General features: G+C 37.3%; 1 protein-coding gene across 1 annotated transcript; it reads right to left on the bottom strand.

The window, feature by feature from the left end:
* Positions 1–8,229: 8,229 nt before the first annotated feature.
* Positions 8,230–17,666, bottom strand: LOC138363335 (DNA-directed RNA polymerase subunit beta''-like). Its single transcript, XM_069322361.1, has 4 exons — positions 17,653–17,666; positions 17,164–17,617; positions 15,898–16,950; positions 8,230–8,367 (listed from the first exon to the last, which is right to left on the bottom strand). The coding sequence occupies exons 1-4, from the start codon at positions 17,664–17,666 to the stop codon at positions 8,230–8,232; spliced, it is 1,659 nt and encodes a 552-aa protein (XP_069178462.1).
* Positions 17,667–17,710: the final 44 nt, after the last annotated feature.

The following is a 17,710-nucleotide window of genomic DNA, read 5'->3' as shown; positions in this document are numbered from 1 at the left end:
GTAGTTGTTGTAGATGTAGTGGAGGTCGTAGTTGAGGTAGTTGTAGTGGATGTCGTGATTGTGGTAGATGTAGTTAAGGTCGTAGTTGTGGTAGATGTAGTGGAGGTCATAGTTGTTGCAGATGTAGTGGAGGTCGTAGTTGGTGTAGATGTAGTGGAGGTCGTAGTTGTTGCAGATGTGGTGGAAGTTGTAGTTGTTGTAAATGTTGTGGAGAATGTAGTTGTTGTCGAAGTCGTTGGTGTTGTTGAAACCCTGAAGGTAAAACAGTTATGAAAAAATTAACATTACTTTAAAATGTAAATAATATATTGTAAGTAATTACTGTTAAATCATTGGAATATTGATATATCATTCATTATTGAAAATATGAATCTTAATTTAAGGATTTTTTTTTTGAGTATGTGCAACACTTCATTTAAATCTGTTTGGTAAGTATCTTCAGCGAATAATTGTTTCAAAAGTTTCAACATTTAAAGATAAAAGTAAAATATAGAGATACAAACAAAAGCAGAAGCAGAATATTTAAGAAAACTGCTAATATATGTAACTTGAATCACGATGAAAGAGAGGAGGTATCTGAGGAACCCGTGTCTATTGTCCATATATAACAGTGAACTAACATTCAGTGTCTTTACACATTAAATACTGGTTTTTATATACCTAGGTTCGAAAAGATCTTTTCTTCCAGGACAAAAGAATTAAGAACAAAATATTAGAATATAGAAGCAATTGACATGTGAGATAAGAATGTTCTTCTGAAACATGAAAGGGAAGAATGAATTCATAAATGGAACTGTGCATAGCATAAGGAAGTTTGTTCTTCAAGCTATGAAGGAATCTGAAATTATAAACAAATCCCCAAGGGCCGTGACGAGGATTCGAACCTACGTCCGAGATTCCCAGACGCTGCCTTAATCGACTGAGCTACGATATGGTCAAAAGAGTTTAAACCGAAGTTCTACTGCACTTACTGGAGCCTCTAGTCTCTCCGAGACACAAACCTGGGTTTTACACAACTTCTCCATGGTTTGTGGTTTTTTTTTGTCTCAGAGAGACTGCAGGATCCAGTAATAGTAGTAGAACTTCGGTGTGAACTCTTTTGACCATGTCGTAGCTCAGTCGATTAAGGCAGCGTATGGGATCATCTCGGACGTAGGTTCGAATCCTCGTCACGGCCCTTGTGGATTTGCTTATTGATGCATCACGTCTATGTGATTTCTGTGTGTAATCTGAAATTATGTATATTCTTTCCTAACAAATGAACAAAACTCCTACATAAGTCACTTCAGAATGAAGATGATCATAAATGGTCAGATAATTACTCGATAGGGAGAGACTGAGGGTTCAAATGAAAGTAGGGGGGATACTTCCGTATTACGAATAAAAAGGCAATGGAAAGTGTTCATGGAGCATAAAGTGCATATGGAGCCTACCTCCACCACATCTCTTTAAAGTGCATGCCATTTGTTAACTACTCTGATAATGAAACCAACCGTTATTTCTGAGTTTCCTTGCATGTTCCCTTGATCGCATTCCACCTATGCTAAATATTATGTCTTTGCCTCCTGTGAATTGTACCGCGGATTTTGTAGGTGAAGATCATATCTCCTGAAACTCTTCTGTCTTCCTGGGACGTGAGGTTTAATTCCTGTAGCTTTTTCTCGTATCACATAGTTCTTAGCTCTGGAACTATTCTAGTGGCATAACTCTGAATGTGTTCTAACTTTGTCTAGTGTTCAGCAAGCTCTAGGCTGGAGCTGTATAATCTGGGCTGACATTTGTAGAACTGACAAGGTTGGGCTGACCAATGTAGGCCTGACAAGGTTCTGAATAGTTCCATTGACAAGTTTCTTTTGCTGGCTAACCTAGCATAGGCCTCTGATGAAATCCTTTTCATGTGATCTTCTGTGGACAGTTTCGATGTGATATTCCACAGATTTTTCTCTCTACCAGATTGTTGAAGGATTTCGCCTCACATATTGTACCTTGTCTTATGTCTAGTCCTCCCTTCACCTTTTTCCATTACTTTACACTTACTTGATTTAAACTCTAGTAGACATTTACTAGGCCATTCTTCTCATTTTGTCAGGTGGTCTTATAATCTCTGTCTTCCTCTTTCTTTATCATTTTATTAATTAGCTTTTGCAAGGATATTCCTCTTCAGCAAATATTTCGAGTGTATACTATCTATAAAATCGTTTATATATAATAAAAATAGCATGGGTCGGGGTACAGAATCCTGTGGGACCCTGATAGTGACATCTCGCCATTCTGAGGTTTCTCCCTCTCACAGTAACTCACTGTTTACTGTTTCTTAGATACGCCCTTATCCACTGGAGCACCTTACCTATTATTCCTACCTGTTTCTACAACTTTTGTTCCAGACTCTTGTGGTATACTGTGTTAAAGTGTTTCTGAGTGCCCGTGTGTGTGTGTGTGTGTGTGTGTTGGGATTTCAGCGGTTGAGCAATAGCTCTTTCGGCGCGCCTCCCAACTGTTAATCAATCAACTTTTTTCTCACACACACCCACTCCCAGGAAGCATCCCCTAGCAGCTGTCTATTCACTGCTAGAAGAACAGGGGGCAATAGGTTGAATAAAACTCTGCCCATTTGTTTCCGCCATAGCCAGGGATCGATCCCTGTTCTACATAACTACGAATCCCGGGCGCTGTCTATATATATAGATATATTTATTTATATATATAGATATATCTATATATATAGATGATGTCAAGGTCAATGACATCATCAAGAGAAGCCTCGTCTCAGCTCAGTGCCCAGCGGAGAGAGAACCTCGTATCCTAGGGGTCCAAAACCTGGATTTCCCCGCACTTCGCCCTGATGGCATCACCATATACTCGTGGAAGGAGGGTAGACAGTTGGTGTTGGACTACACATGTGTATCCACGATGGCTGACACCTATGTACACCTCGGAGCTGATCAAGCAGGTGGAGCGGCCAACCATAGGGAAATAGCAAAATCAACCAAATACAGGTGATTGGAAGGTCGATACAAGACGCATGGCCCCTTGGGCAAGAGTGCCTTGGGATTTCTCAAGGAATTGGGCTCGAAGCTCATTGATGTCAACACAGACCCGAGAGCTGTCAAATTTTTATATCAGCGCCTCAGTATGGCAATCCAGAGGGGAAACGCCTGCTGCATTCTCGGTTCCTGCCCGGAAGCGGAGAAGCTTCAAGAGACCCATAACCTTTAAGCACTCTTTGTATCAACCAATGTATATCTTGTAACCTTTAAATATATAATAAAGCAAAAAAAATAAAAAGGAAGGGGGTGGTAGGAGAAAAGCACACATAAACAGTATTGGAGAGGACCTAAACATTCCCTCTAATGCGTTATGTGTGGTTTCCTCCGAGGCTAAGGATCCCCTTCTTCCAGCCTGAGGTGGTACTCCCTTCATATATATATATATATATATATATATATATATATATATATATATATATATATATATATATATATATATATATATATATATATATATATATATATATATAAATAATATAGCACATGTGTGTTTTTTCATTGTCATGAGTTTATTTATTAGGTTAACTTTCCCTTTGTGTACAACAAGAATCGGAGTACACATTTCGGTGTATTTGTTGTCTACGATATTAGTCTAGTATTACCGAAAAGCACTACTCCTGAATGAATATGACCAAATAATATAATTAATATAGGATTAAATGAGAAATGTAAATATATGGTCTCCAACTATTTCCTTTTGTCATCTAGTGTCAGTAACGATGATGCTACATATTCTATAAAACGACAACACTAATTTATTTACATTTTCCATAAATTATAAATGATATTAGCTGTCAATAAGCCAACTATTTTTTATTTTTTAGCATTTATAGTAAAACCTAATTCGTATTGTTGTAATAGGAATAAATATCAAGTGAGTTCAGTCGCAGATTGAGATAATGAGCCGTTATACAGTATTTGATATTCGTAACAGAGTAATAGTTAAGAATTAGGGGCCGAGGACTTAACAAAACAAATTGCCGAGTGATTTGTAAATAATATAGTGGCAAGTTAAGAAACAACTTGAAGATCTCGATGACAAAAACAATACGACTGTCAATATTTTAACAATGGTAATTTAAAGAACTGAAAAGACAGGCAGGAATTCCAAAGAGTTTAAACTGCGTAAGAGAATACCTGTTTAGAAGAATATATTCACAGTATGGAGAATATTCATAGGAGAGCATTAAGAATTGGGTTAGTATAATGATCAGATCTGAAATCTATTTTATTCTCAATGTAGGTGAATGACTTCAAAGATCATGAGAAATCTTGCAAGTTAAGGATATAAAATTATATAAATCTAATAAAACTGATGCAAAGTACAAGAATTATAGAATTTCTTCGGATGACAAAGAGACAGCTGAGATCGTGCAAGATGAAGTAATGGTTTACGTCAGATAACACATGTTAAGTGATAAAAGGAGTCACAAAGCAGAAGGACATCTGTCATGTGTGCAACGTTAGCGAATATGTGAGTAGTATTGAAGAAACAAGAAATATAAGCTCACAGAACTTTATAACCAATGTAATAAAGACCCTTGTTTTGGAATATGTATTCCTAGTTGAAGACCCAATTTCATGAAATACGTATGTGAAAGAAAATTAAAACAGATTACCTAGAGGCGTTTGCTAAGATTTGCCCTGGATACTTGAGGTACATACAAACGAATGAATCGAAATCTATAAAATTTATTTACGCCAGAACAAGTGTGCTGCTAGGTGCGTCAGTCAGTAGTATGCATATGTGCAGTGGTGCTCAGGAACGTAAAATAATAATTATATATATATATATATATTTATATATATATATATATATATATATATATATATATATATATATATATATATATATATATAATATATATATATATATATATATATATATATATATATATATATATATATATATATATATATATATATATATATGTCGTACCTAGTAGTCAGAACGCACTTCTCAGCCTACTATGCAAGGCCCAATTTGCCTAATAAGCCAAGTTTTCATGAATTAACTGTTTTTCGACTACCTAACCTACCTAACCTAACCTAACCTAACTTTTTCGGCTACCTTACCTAACCTAACCTATAAAGATAGGTTAGGTTAGGTTAGGTAGGGTTGGTTAGGTTTGGTCATATATCTACGTTAATTTTAACTCCAATAAAAAAATAATTGACCTCATACGTAATGAAATGGGTAGCTTTATCATTTCATAAGAAAAAAATTGGAGAAAATATATTAATTCAGGAAAACTTGGCTTATTAGGCAAATCGGGCCTTGCATAGTAGGCCGAGAAGTGCATTCTGGCTACTAGGTACGACATTTATATATATATATATATATATATATATATATATATATATATATATATGTATATATATATATATATATATATATATATATATATATATATATATATATATATATATATATATATATATATATATATATATATATATATATATATATATAATTTGCACACACACACACACACACACAAAAAAAAAAAATTAGTTGTATATTCTAAAATCAACTGATTCCATATATATTCATCAACAGAAACCTCACCATCACCATCATTTTGTTAATCTATTCGAACCATTCATCGTACACAAGGAGAATGCCTCTATACTTCATATCGAATAGCTGCGTGAGTCATGTATTTACATTGTTATGGAACTTGTTGATGTAGAAGATGTAGTTGTTGTTGTTGATGTGCTTGTAGTTGTTGAAGTAGTGGAGGTCGTAGTCGTTGCAGATGTAGTGGAGGTCGTAGTTGTTGCAGATGTTGTGGAGGTCGTAGTTGTAGAAGTAGTGGATGTCGTAGTTGTTGCAGTTGTAGTGAAAGTTGTAGTTGTAGTTGTACCGGAGGTCGTTGTTGTTGTAATAATTGAAGTTGTACTCGTAATTGTTGATGTAGTGGATGTCGTAGGTGTCGTAGATGTAGTGGAGGTCGTAGTTGTTGCAGGCGAAGTGGAGGTCGTAGTTGTGGTAGAGATAGTTGATGTTGTACTCGTAGTTGTTGGAGATGGAGTGGAGGTTGTAGTTGTTGTAAATGTAGTTGAGGTCGTAGTAGTTGTAGATGATGTCGTAGTTGTTGATGCAGTGGAGGTGGTCGTTATTGTAGATGTTGTTGAGGTCGTAGTTGTTGTTGATGTAGTGGAGGTCGTAGTTATTGTAGATGTAATCGAGGTCGTAGTTGGTGTAGATGCAGTCCAGGTCGTAATTGTTGTAGACGTAGTGGAGGTCATCGTTGTTGTAGATGTAGTTGAGGTGGTAGTTGTTGTTGATGTAGTGGAGGTCGTAGTTGTAGATGTAGTCGAGGTCGAGGTTGTTGATGTAGCAGAGGTAGTAGTTGCTGTAGATGATGTAGTTGTTGTAGAAAGAGTCGAGATCGTAGTTGTTGAAGATATAGTGAATGTCGTAGTTGCTGTAGATGTAGTGGAGCTCGTAGATTGGGTAGATGTAGTGGAGGTCGTAGTTGTGGAAGAAATAGTTGATGTTGTACTCGTAGTGGTTGAAGATGGAGTGGAGGTTGTAGTTGTTGTAGATGTAGTGTAGGTCGTAGTAGTTGTAGATGCAGATGAGGTCGTAGTTGTTGTTGAAATAGTTGATGTTGTACTCGTAGTTGGTGGGGATGTAGTGGATGTCGTAGTTGTTGTAGATGGAGTGGAGGTCGTAGTTGTTGTAGAAATAGTTGAAGTTGAACTAGTTGTTGGTGTAGTGGAGGTCGTAGTTGTTGGTGTAGTGGAGGTCGTAGTTGTTGTAGATGTAGATGAGGTCGTAGTTGTTGTAGATGTAGATGAGGTGGTAGTTGTTGTAGAAATAGTTGAAGTTGAACTAGTAGTTGTTGTAGTGGAGGTCGTAGTTGTTGATGTAGATGAGGTCGAAGTTGTAGATGTAGATGAGGTGGTAGTTGTTGTAGAAATAGTTGATGTTGTACTCGTAGTTGTTGTGGATGTAGTGGAGGTCGTAGTTGTTGCAGATGTAGTGGAAGTCGTAGTTGTGTCAGATGTAGTGGAGGTCATAGTTGTTGAAGATATAGTGGAGGTCGTAGTTGTTGTGGATGTAGTGGAGGTTGTACTTGTTGTATATGTAGTGAAAGTCGTAGTTGTTGTTGATGTAGTGGAGGTCGGAGTTGTTGTAGATGTAGTAGAGGTCGTAGTTGTTGTAGATGTAGTAGAGGTCGTAGTTGATGTTGTAAGTAATGTCGTAGTTGTTGCAGATGTAGTGGAGGTCGTAGTTGTAGAAGTAGTGGATGTCGTAGTTGTTGCAGTTGTAGTGGAAGTTGTAGTTGTTGTAGCTGTACTGGAGGTCGTTGTTGTTGTAGTAGTTGAAGTTGTACTCGTAATTGTTGATGTAGTTGATGTCGTAGTTGTCGTAGATGTAGTGGAGGTCGTAGTTGTTGCAGGTGAAGTGGAGGTCGTAGTTGTAGATGTAGATGAGGTGGTAGTTGTTCTAGAAATAGTTGATGTTGTACTCGTAGTTGTTGAAGATTGAATGGAAGTTGTAGTTGTTGTAAATGTAGTTGAGGTCGTAGTAGTTGTAGATGTAGATGAGGTCGTAGTTGTTGATGCAGTGGAGGTTGTCGTTGTTGTTGATGCTGTTGAGGTCGTAGTTGTTGTTGATGTAGTGGAGGTGGTAATTATTGTAAATGTAGTCGAGGTCGTAGTTGGTGTAGATGCAGTGGAGGTCGTAATTGTTGTAGACGTAGTGGAGGTCATCGTTGTTGTAGATGTAGTTGAGGTGGTAGTTGTTGTTGATGTAGTGGAGGTCGTAGTTGTAGATGTAGTCGAGGTCGAGGTTGTTGATGTAGCAGAGGTAGTAGCTGTTGTAGTTGATGTAGTTGTTGTAGAAAGAGTCGAGATTGTAGTTTTTGAAGATGTATTGAATGTCGTAGTTGCTGTAGATGTAGTGGAGCTCGTAGATGGGGTAGACGTAGTGGAGGTCATAGTTGTGGTAGAAATAGTTGATATTGTACTCGTAGTGGTTGAAGATAGAGTGGAGGTTGTAGTTGTTGTAGATGTAGTGTAGGTCGTAGTAGTTGTAGATGCAGATGAGTTCGTAGTTGTTGTTGAAATAGTTGATGTTGTACTCGTAGTTGTTGTGGATGTAGTGGATGTCGTAGTTGTTGTAGATGGAGTGGAGGTCATAGTTGTTGTAGAAATAGTCGAAGTTGAACTAGTAGTTGGTGTAGTGGAGGTCGTAGTTGTTGATGTAGATGAGGTCGTAGTTGGTGTAGATGTAGATGAGGTCGTAGTTGTTGCAGATGTGGTGGCGGTCGTAGTTGTTGTAGAAGTCGTTGGTGTTGTTGAAACCCTGAAGGTAAAACAGTTATGAGCAAATTAACGTTACTCTAAAATGTAAAGAAAATGTTTTCAGTAATTACTATTAAATTATTGGATAATTGATATATCATTCATTACTGAAAATATGAATATTAATTTAAAGAATTTAATTTTTTTTTGAGTAAGTGCAACACTTCGTCTAAATCTGTTTGGTAAGTAACTTCAGCGAATAATTGTTTCAAAAGTTTCAACAGTTAAAGGTAAAAGTAAAAGGTAAAATATAAAGATGCAAACTAAAGCAGATACAGAGTATTTAGAAAACTGCTAATAAATGTAACTTTAATGACGGTGAAAGAGAGGAGGAACGTGAGGAACACGTATGAAGCGTCTGAGACTTTAAAGACTAATCTGACAGAATTCCAAGACAAAAAGATACTTTATGACTCAGCATGTAACATAGAAAACGAGTTCCATAACAGTGGGAACGACCAAACAGGTTGGACATGGTGTTCACACAGACTGTTGTGGTTTCGAATCTATTGTTAATATATAACACTGAAATAACATTTAATGCATTGAAGCATTAAATACTGGTTTTTCTATACCTAGATTAGATAAGATCTTTTGTTCCAGGGCAATATTAGAATATAAAAGCAATGGACATGTGAGATAAGAAAGTTCTTCTGAAACATAAAATGGAAGAATGAATTCATAGACGTAACTGTGCATGTCATAAGGAAATTTGTTCTTCAGGCTATGAAGGAATATGAAATTATGCATATTCTAACCTAACAGGTGAATATAACTCCTAAATAAGTCACTTCAGAATGAAGATGATCATAAATGATCAGATAATTACTCGGTAGGGAGAGACTGAGGGTTCAATAAAAGTAGGGGGGATACTTCCGTATTACGAATAAAAAGGCAACGGAAAGTGTTCAGAATTAAACCAGAGAAGCTTCTGGTTGGGTGTTTCGTTTAATCCCCATCAACTTGTGGAGAGTCATTAATTCCCCCACAATAGCTTACTGAAAATCCAGGAGGAAACCTTTATTGTGTGTTGTTGTTGTGTATGTATGAATGTATTGATATTTGTGTATTTACCTAGTTGTGCTTGCGGGGGTTGAGCTCTGCCCTTTCGGCCCGCCTCTCAACTGTCAATGAATCAACTGTTACTAACTACTAACTAATTCCTCCTCCCGCCCACTCACACACACACCCAGGAAGCAGCTCCGTAACAACTGTCTAACTCCCAGGTATCTATTTGCTGCTAGGTAACAGGCGCATTAGGGTGAAAGAAACTCTGACCATTTGTCTCTGCCTAGTCCGGGAGTCGAACCCGGGCCACAGGATTACGTGTGCGGCACGCTGTCCAATCAGCTACCAGAACCCTCAGATGTGTCTTGATGTATGCATGTATGCACGTACATTTCTGTATGTGTATGTAGACATGTCGCCGTGGTGAAGTGGTAAGACACTCGCCTGGCGTTTCGCGAGCGCTTTGTCCTGGGTTCGTATCCTTGCCGGGGAGGATTTACTGGGCGCCAATCCTTAACTGTAGCGTCTGTTTACCCAACAATAAAATGGGTTCCTGGTTGTTAAACGACCTTGCGCGTTGTATTACGAGGAACATACGATAAAGGACTTGCCCGAATGGCTATGCATGCTAGTGGCTGTTCACGAATATAAGTACTATTGTATAAACAAATAAATAAATAAATGTACGAGTGTATGTATAGTCATATATGAGTATAAGCATATATATGTGTATTTATATTTATGCGATTGTATGTTTATATACTCACCAAGGTTTGCTTGAATTTGGGGGAAGGGGGGAGGGGGTTGAGCTATAGCTTTTTTGTCCCGCCTCTCAACTGTCAATCAACAGGTGTGTGATTGTATATGTGTTTATTTGTGTATATGAATGTGTGCATGGTTACGTTCGTGTGTTTTTACGTCTATCATCAGGATATTCCTTTATGTGTGTGTTTACATGTTTACGTGTGAGTGTGGGCAATTACAGATTTACATACACTCACCTAGTGGTGCTTGTGGAGGTTGAGCTTCAGCTCTTTGGTCCCGTCTGTCAACCGTCAATCAACTGGTGTACCTGTTCTTGAGCCGATTGGGGTGAATAATATGTACATTTGAAAGGTATATGGAGCCTACCTCCACCGCATCTTTTCCAAGTGTATGCCATTTGTTAAGTACTCTGATAATGAAACAGTGTTTCCTGAGTTTCCTTGTGTGTTCTTTTGATCGCGTTCCACCGAGGCTAAATATTATGTCTTCATTTGCCTCTGTGAATTGCTGCGCGGATTTTGTAGGTGGAGATCATATCTTCCGAAACTCTTTTGTCTTCCTGGGACGTGAGGTTTAATTCCTGTAGCCTTTCCTCGTATCTCACAGTTCTTAGCTCTGGAACTATTCTAGTAGCATAACTCCGAATGTGTTCTAACTTTGTCTAGTGTTCAGCAAGCTCTAGGCTGGATCTGTATACTCCGGGCTAATAAATGTAGTACTGACAAGGTTGGGCTGACAAATGTAGACCTGACAAGGTTCTGAATAGTTCCATTCATAAGTTTCTTTTCCTGGCTAACCTAGCATAGGCCTCTGATGAAATCCTTTTCATATGATCTTCTGGGGACAGTTTCGATGTGATATTCCATAGATTTTTCCCTCTACCAGATTGTTGAAGGATTTCTCCTCCCATATTGTACCTTGTCTATGTCTAGTCCTCCCTTCACCTGTTTTCATTACTTTTCACTATCTTGAGTTAAACTCTAGTAGACATTTACTAGGCCATTCTTCTCAGTTTGTCCAGGAGGTCTTATTGTCTCTATATCTTCCTCTTTCTTTATCACTTTTTTTATTTAGTTTTTGCAAGGATATTCCTCATCAGCAAATATTTCAATTGTATGCTATCTATAAAATCGTTTATATATAATAAATATAGCATGGGTCGGGGTACAGAATCCTGTTGGACCCCTGATATTGACATCTCGCCACTCTGAGGTTTCTTCCCCTCTCAGTAACTCACTGTTTACTGCTTCTTAGGTACACCCTTATCCACTGGAGCACCTTACCTGTTATTCCTGCCTGTTTCTACAACTTTTGCTCCAGACTCTTATGGCACACTGTGTTAAAATGTTTCTGAGAGCCTGTGTGTACTCACCTAGTTCTCACCTAGTTGTGTTTGCGGGGGTTGAGCTCTGGCTCTTTGGTCCCGCCTCTCAACCGTCAATCAACAGGTGTACAGATTCCTGAGCCTATCGGTCTCTGTCATATCTACACTTGAAACTGTGACTGGAGTCAGCCTCCACCACATCACCCCCTAATGCATTCCATTTGTCAACCACTCTGACACTAAAAAAGTTCTTTCTAATATCTCTGTGGCTCATTTGGGCTCTCAGTTTCCACCTATGTCCCCTTGTGCGTGTTCCCCTTGTGTTAAATAGACTGTCTTTATCTACCCTATCAATCCCCTTCAGAATCTTGAATGTTATGATCATGTCCCCCCTAACTCTTCTGTCTTCCAGCGAAGTGTGTGTGTGTGTGTGTGTGTGTGTGTGTGTGTGTGTGTGTGTGTGTGTGTGTGTGTGTGTGTGTGTGTGTGTGTGTGTGTGTGTGTGTGTGTGTGTGTGTGTGTGTGTGATGGGCTTGCAGCGGTTGAGCTGCAAGCCTAACCATCACCAGGGATCGATCCCAAGCCCACAATACAACGAATGCCGGGCGCTGTCCACTCTTTGCCGGTCTGGCCCCCCTATATATATATATATATATATATATATATATATATATATATATATATATATATATATATATATATATTTTTATATATATATATATATATATATATATATATATATATATTTATATATATATATATATATATATATATATATATATATATATATATATATATATATATATATATATATATATATAATGTGTGTGTGTGTGTGTGTTTTCATTTGTATGAGTTTATTTTTTAAGTTAACTTTCACTTTGTGTACAACGAGAATCGGGGTACACAATTCGGATTATTTCGTTTCTACGATATTACTCTAGTATTGCTCAAAAGAACTACTACTGAATGAATCTGACCAGATAATATAATTAATATAGGATTAAATGAGAAATGTAAATATATGGTCTCCAACTATTTCTTTTTGTCATCTAGTGTCAGTAACTATGATGCTACATATTCCATAAAACGACAACACTAATTTATTTACATTTTCCATAAATTATAAATGATATTAACTGTCAATAAGCCAACTATTTTTTATTTTTAAGCATTTATAGCAAAATCTAATTCGTATTGTTGTAATAGAAATAAATATCGAGTGAGTTCAGTCGAGATTGAGATAATGAACCGTTATACAGTATTTGATATTCGTAACAGAGTAATAGTTAAGGTGGCATATCGATGTAAAATTAAAAGTGGTTCAATTTGCTTATAATTTGTTTTATGAAATGGTTATAGAAAGGGCTGCAGCTGGTCGAAGTTTCATCATCACACCCTAAACAGAAAAGGAGAAGAAAAATAAACAACGAATTATGCAACGAATTTTCAAATAGTTTCAGGGAACACATGTGTCAACTAAAATCATTTCTATAACACTCAGATATTAAATTAAGCACATAATAAAGGATTCTAGTGATCAGTTTTATCAAAAAAGTGTTTAGTGCAATAATATAATTTTTCAAAGTTACCCTACTAAAAAAATATGCAATATATGATATATATAAATTTTTATAAAATCAACAAATAGACTTTGGACTAAAATGTCTACTAGAGTCTGTAGAAGCACAAACGCTACATATAAGGTGTAATTTGCATGTAAATTGATTAATAAATGAAAGCTCTGAAGTAATTTGAAGGTGTAAATTACTTTCCAGAGTAAAATAAAGATCCAAGTTCGGCCACCTGTAGCTGAGCTTGACGTCGACAGATTTCGTTCATAATTGGCACCCTTGCAGATAGGCATCCATTAAGCAAGGTGTGCAAGTTTCATGCAAATCCCTTGATAACAAACGAGAAAAAAAAATTGGCCAAAAAAAAAAAGAAAAAGAAAAAAAAAAAATTTAAATATAAATATATTGAACATACATATTACAATTATTACAAGAGTTTGTGCTTCTACAGCACATAGTAGACATTTTAGTTGACACATGTGTTTCCTGAGATTATTTGAGAATGTTGAACATTCGTTGCATAATACGTTGTGTATTTTTTTTCTCCTTTTCTGTTTAGGGTGTGATGGTGAAACTTGGACCAGTTGCAGCCCTTTCTATAACCATTTCATAAAAAAATTTATAAGCAAATTGAACAATTTTAATTTATAACGATATTTTTTGATATGCCCCCTTAAGAATTAGGGGCCGAGGACTTAACAAAACAAATAGCCGAGTGATTTGTAAATAATATAGTGGCAAGTTAAGAAACAACTTGAAGATCTCGATGACAAAAACAATACGACTGTCAATATTTTAACAATGGTAATTTAAAGAACTGAAAAGACAGACAGGAATTCCAAAGAGTTTAAACTGCGTAAGAGAATACCTGTTTAGAAGAATATATTCACAGTATGGAGAATATTCATAGGAGAGCATTAAGAATTGGGTTAGTATAAGGATCAGATCTGAAATCTATTTTATTCTCAATGTAGGTGAATGACTTCAAAGATCATGAGAAATCTTGCAAGTTAAGGATATAAAATTATATAAATCTAATAAAACTGATGCAAAGTACAAGAGTTATATAATTTCTTCGGATGACAAAGAGACAGCTGAGATCATGCAAAATGAACTAATTGTTTACGTCAGATAACACATGTTAAGTGATAAAAGGAGTCACAAAGCAGAAGGACATCTGTCATGTGTGCAACGTTAGCGAATATGTGAGTAGTATTGAAGAAACAAGAAATATAAGCTCACAGAACTTTATAACCAATGTAATAGAGACCCTTTTTTTGGAATATGTATTCCTGGTTGAAGACCCAATTTCATGAAATACGTATGTGAAAGTAAATTAAAACAGCTTAGCTAGAGGCGATTGCTAAGATTTGCCCTGGATACTTGAGGTACATACAAACGAATGAATCGAGATCTATAAAATTTATTTAAGCCAGAACAAGTGTGCTGCTAGGTGCGTCAGTCAGTAGTATGCATATGTGCAGTGGTGCTCAGGAACGCAAAACAATAATTAATATATATATATATATATATATATATATATATATATATATATATATATATATATATATATATATATATATATATATATATATATATATATATATATATATGCCTATACTTGCATAAACCACAAGTGAAGATAAACAATCTTTGGACAACACCCACCAGTGGGACTCGAACCCAGAAAGCACAACTACCTTCCAGTAGCTGGCATAACTAGTATGCTTTAACCCACTACGCCATCAGACCTTAAAAAGAAGTAGATAGTTCGAGATATATATATCTCAAACATCTCTACCTCCCGAAGGCACCAGATGAGTGAGGGGTCAGTCTGCAATTTTCGTCAAGCCACTGTCAATGTGAGAGAACTCGTGTCCAGCTTATAAGCCTATACTTGCATAAACCACAAGTGAAGATAAACAATCTTTGGACAACACCCACCAGTGGGACTCGAACCCAGAAAGCACAACTACCTTCCAGTAGCTGGCATAACTAGTATGCTTTAACCCACTACGCCATCAGACCTTAAAAAGAAGTAGATAGTTCGAGATAAGTAGATAGTTCGGGAGGTAGAGATGTTTGAGATATATATATCTCGAACTATCTACTTCTTTTTAAGGTCTGATGGCGTAGTGGGTTAAAGCATACTAGTTATGCCAGCTACTGGAAGGTAGTTGTGCTTTCTGGGTTCGAGTCCCACTGGTGGGTGTTGTCCAAAGATTGTTTATCTTCACTTGTGGTTTATGCAAGTATAGGCTTATAAGCTGGACACGAGTTCTCTCACATTGACAGTGGCTTGACGAAAATTGCAGACTGACCCCTCACTCATCTGGTGCCTTCGGGAGGTAGAGATGTTTGAGATATATATATCTCGAACTATCTACTTCTTTTTAAGGTCTGATGGCGTAGTGGGTTAAAGCATACTAGTTATGCCAGCTACTGGAAGGTAGTTGTGCTTTCTGGGTTCGAGTCCCACTGGTGGGTGTTGTCCAAAGATTATATATATATATATATATATATATATATATATATATATATATATATATATATGTATATATATATATATATTGCACACACACACACACACACACACACACACACACACACACACACACACACACACACACACACACACACACACACACACACACACACACACACACACACACACACACACACACACACACACACACACACACACAAATTACTTGTATATTCTAAAATCAACTGAGGTTATATTCATCAAGAGAAACATCACCACCACCATCATTTTGTTAATCTATTCGAACCATTCATCGTACAAAAGGAGAATGCCTCTATACTTCATATCGAATAGCTGCGTGAGTCATGTATTTACATTGTTATGGAACTTGTTGATGTAGAAGATGTAGTTGTTGTTGTTGATGTACTTGTAGTTGTTGATGTACTTGTAGTTGTTGAAGTAGTGGAGGTCGTAGTCGTTGCAGATGTAGTGGAGGTCGTAGTTATTGCAGATGTAGTGGAGGTCGTAGTTGTAGAAGTAGTGGATGTCGTAGTTGTTGCAGTTGTAGTGGAAGTTGTAGTTGTTGTAGCCGTACCGGAGGTCGTTGTTGTTGTAGTAGTTGAAGTTGTACTCGTAATTGTTGATGTAGTGGATGTCGTAGATGTAGTGGAGGTCGTAGTTGTTGCAGGCGAAGTGGAGGTCGTAGTTGTGGTAAAAATAGTTGATGTTGTACTCGTAGTTGTTGAAGAAGGAGTGGAGGTTGTAGTTGTTGTAAATGTAGTTGAGGTCGTAGTAGTTGTAGATGAGGTCGTAGTTGTTGATGCAGTGGAGGTGGTCGTTGTTGTAGATGTTGTTGAGGTCGTAGTTGTTGTTGATGTAGTGGAGGTCGTAGTTATTGTAGATGTAGTTGAGGTCGTAGTTGGTGTTGATGCAGTCGAGGTCGTAATTGTTGTAGACGTAGTGGAGGTGATCGTTGTTGTAGATGTAGTTGAGGTGGTAGTTGTTGTTGATGTAGTGGAGGTCGTAGTTGTAGATATAGTCGAGGTCGAGGTTGTTGATGTAGCAGAGGTAGTAGTTGCTGTAGATGATGTAGTTGTTGTAGAAAGAGTCGAGATCGTAGTTGTTGAAGATGTAGTGAATGTCGTAGTTGCTGTAGATGTAGTGGAGCTCGTAGATGGGGTAGAAGTAGTGGAGCTCGTAGATGTGGAAGAAATAGTTGATGTTGTACTCGAAGTGGTTGAAGATGGAGTGGAGGTTGTAGTTGTTGTAGATGTAGTGTAGGTCGTAGTAGTTGTAGATGCAGATGAGGTCGTAGTTGTTGTTGAAATAGTTGATGTTGTACTCGTAGTTGTTGTGGATGTAGTGGATGTCGTAGTTGTTGTAGATGGAGTGGAGGTCGTAGTTGTTGTAGAAATAGTTGAAGTTGAACTAGTAGTTGGTGTAGTGGAGGTCGTAGTTGTTGTAGATGTAGATGAGGTCGTAGTTGTAGATGTAGATGAGGTGGTAGTTGTAGAAATAGTTGATGTTGTACTCGAAGTTGTTGTGGATGTAGTGGAGGTTGCACTTGTTGTAGATGTAGTGAAAGTCGTAGTTGTTGTTGATGTAGTGGAGGTCGGAGTTGTTGCAGATGTAGTGGAGGACGTAATTGTAGAAGTAGTGGAGGTCGTAGTAATTATAGAAATAGTTGAAGTTGAACTCGTCGTTGTTGTAGATGTAGTAGAGGTCGTAGTTGTTGTAGATGTAGTAGAGGTCGTAGTTGTTGTTGATGTAGTGGAGGTCGTAATTATTGTAGGTGTAGTCGAGGTCGTAGTTGGTGTAGATGCAGTCGAGGTCGTAATTGTTGTAGACGTAGTGGAGGTCATCGTTGTTATAGATGTAGTTGAGGTGGTAGTTGTTATTGATGTAGTGGAGGTCGTAGTTGTAGATGTAGTCGAGGTCGAGGTTGTTGATGTAGCAGAGGTAGTAGTTGTTGTAGTTGATGTAGTTGTTGTAGTTGATGTAGTTGTTGTAGTTGATGTAGTTGTTGTAGTTGATGTAGTTGTTGTAGAAAGAGTCGAGATCATAGTTGTTGAAGATGTAGTGAATGTCGTAATTGCTGTAGATGTAGTGGAGCTCGTAGATGGGGTAGACGTAGTGGAGGTCATAGTTGTGGAAGAAATAGTTGATGTTGTACTCGTAGTGGTTGAAG

Source organism: Procambarus clarkii, chromosome 1, assembly GCF_040958095.1.
Source record: "Procambarus clarkii isolate CNS0578487 chromosome 1, FALCON_Pclarkii_2.0, whole genome shotgun sequence".
Lineage (NCBI taxonomy): Eukaryota > Metazoa > Arthropoda > Malacostraca > Decapoda > Cambaridae > Procambarus > Procambarus clarkii.
The sequence above is the reverse complement of the archived record's forward strand: the minus strand, read 5'-3'. Positions and strand labels throughout refer to the sequence as shown.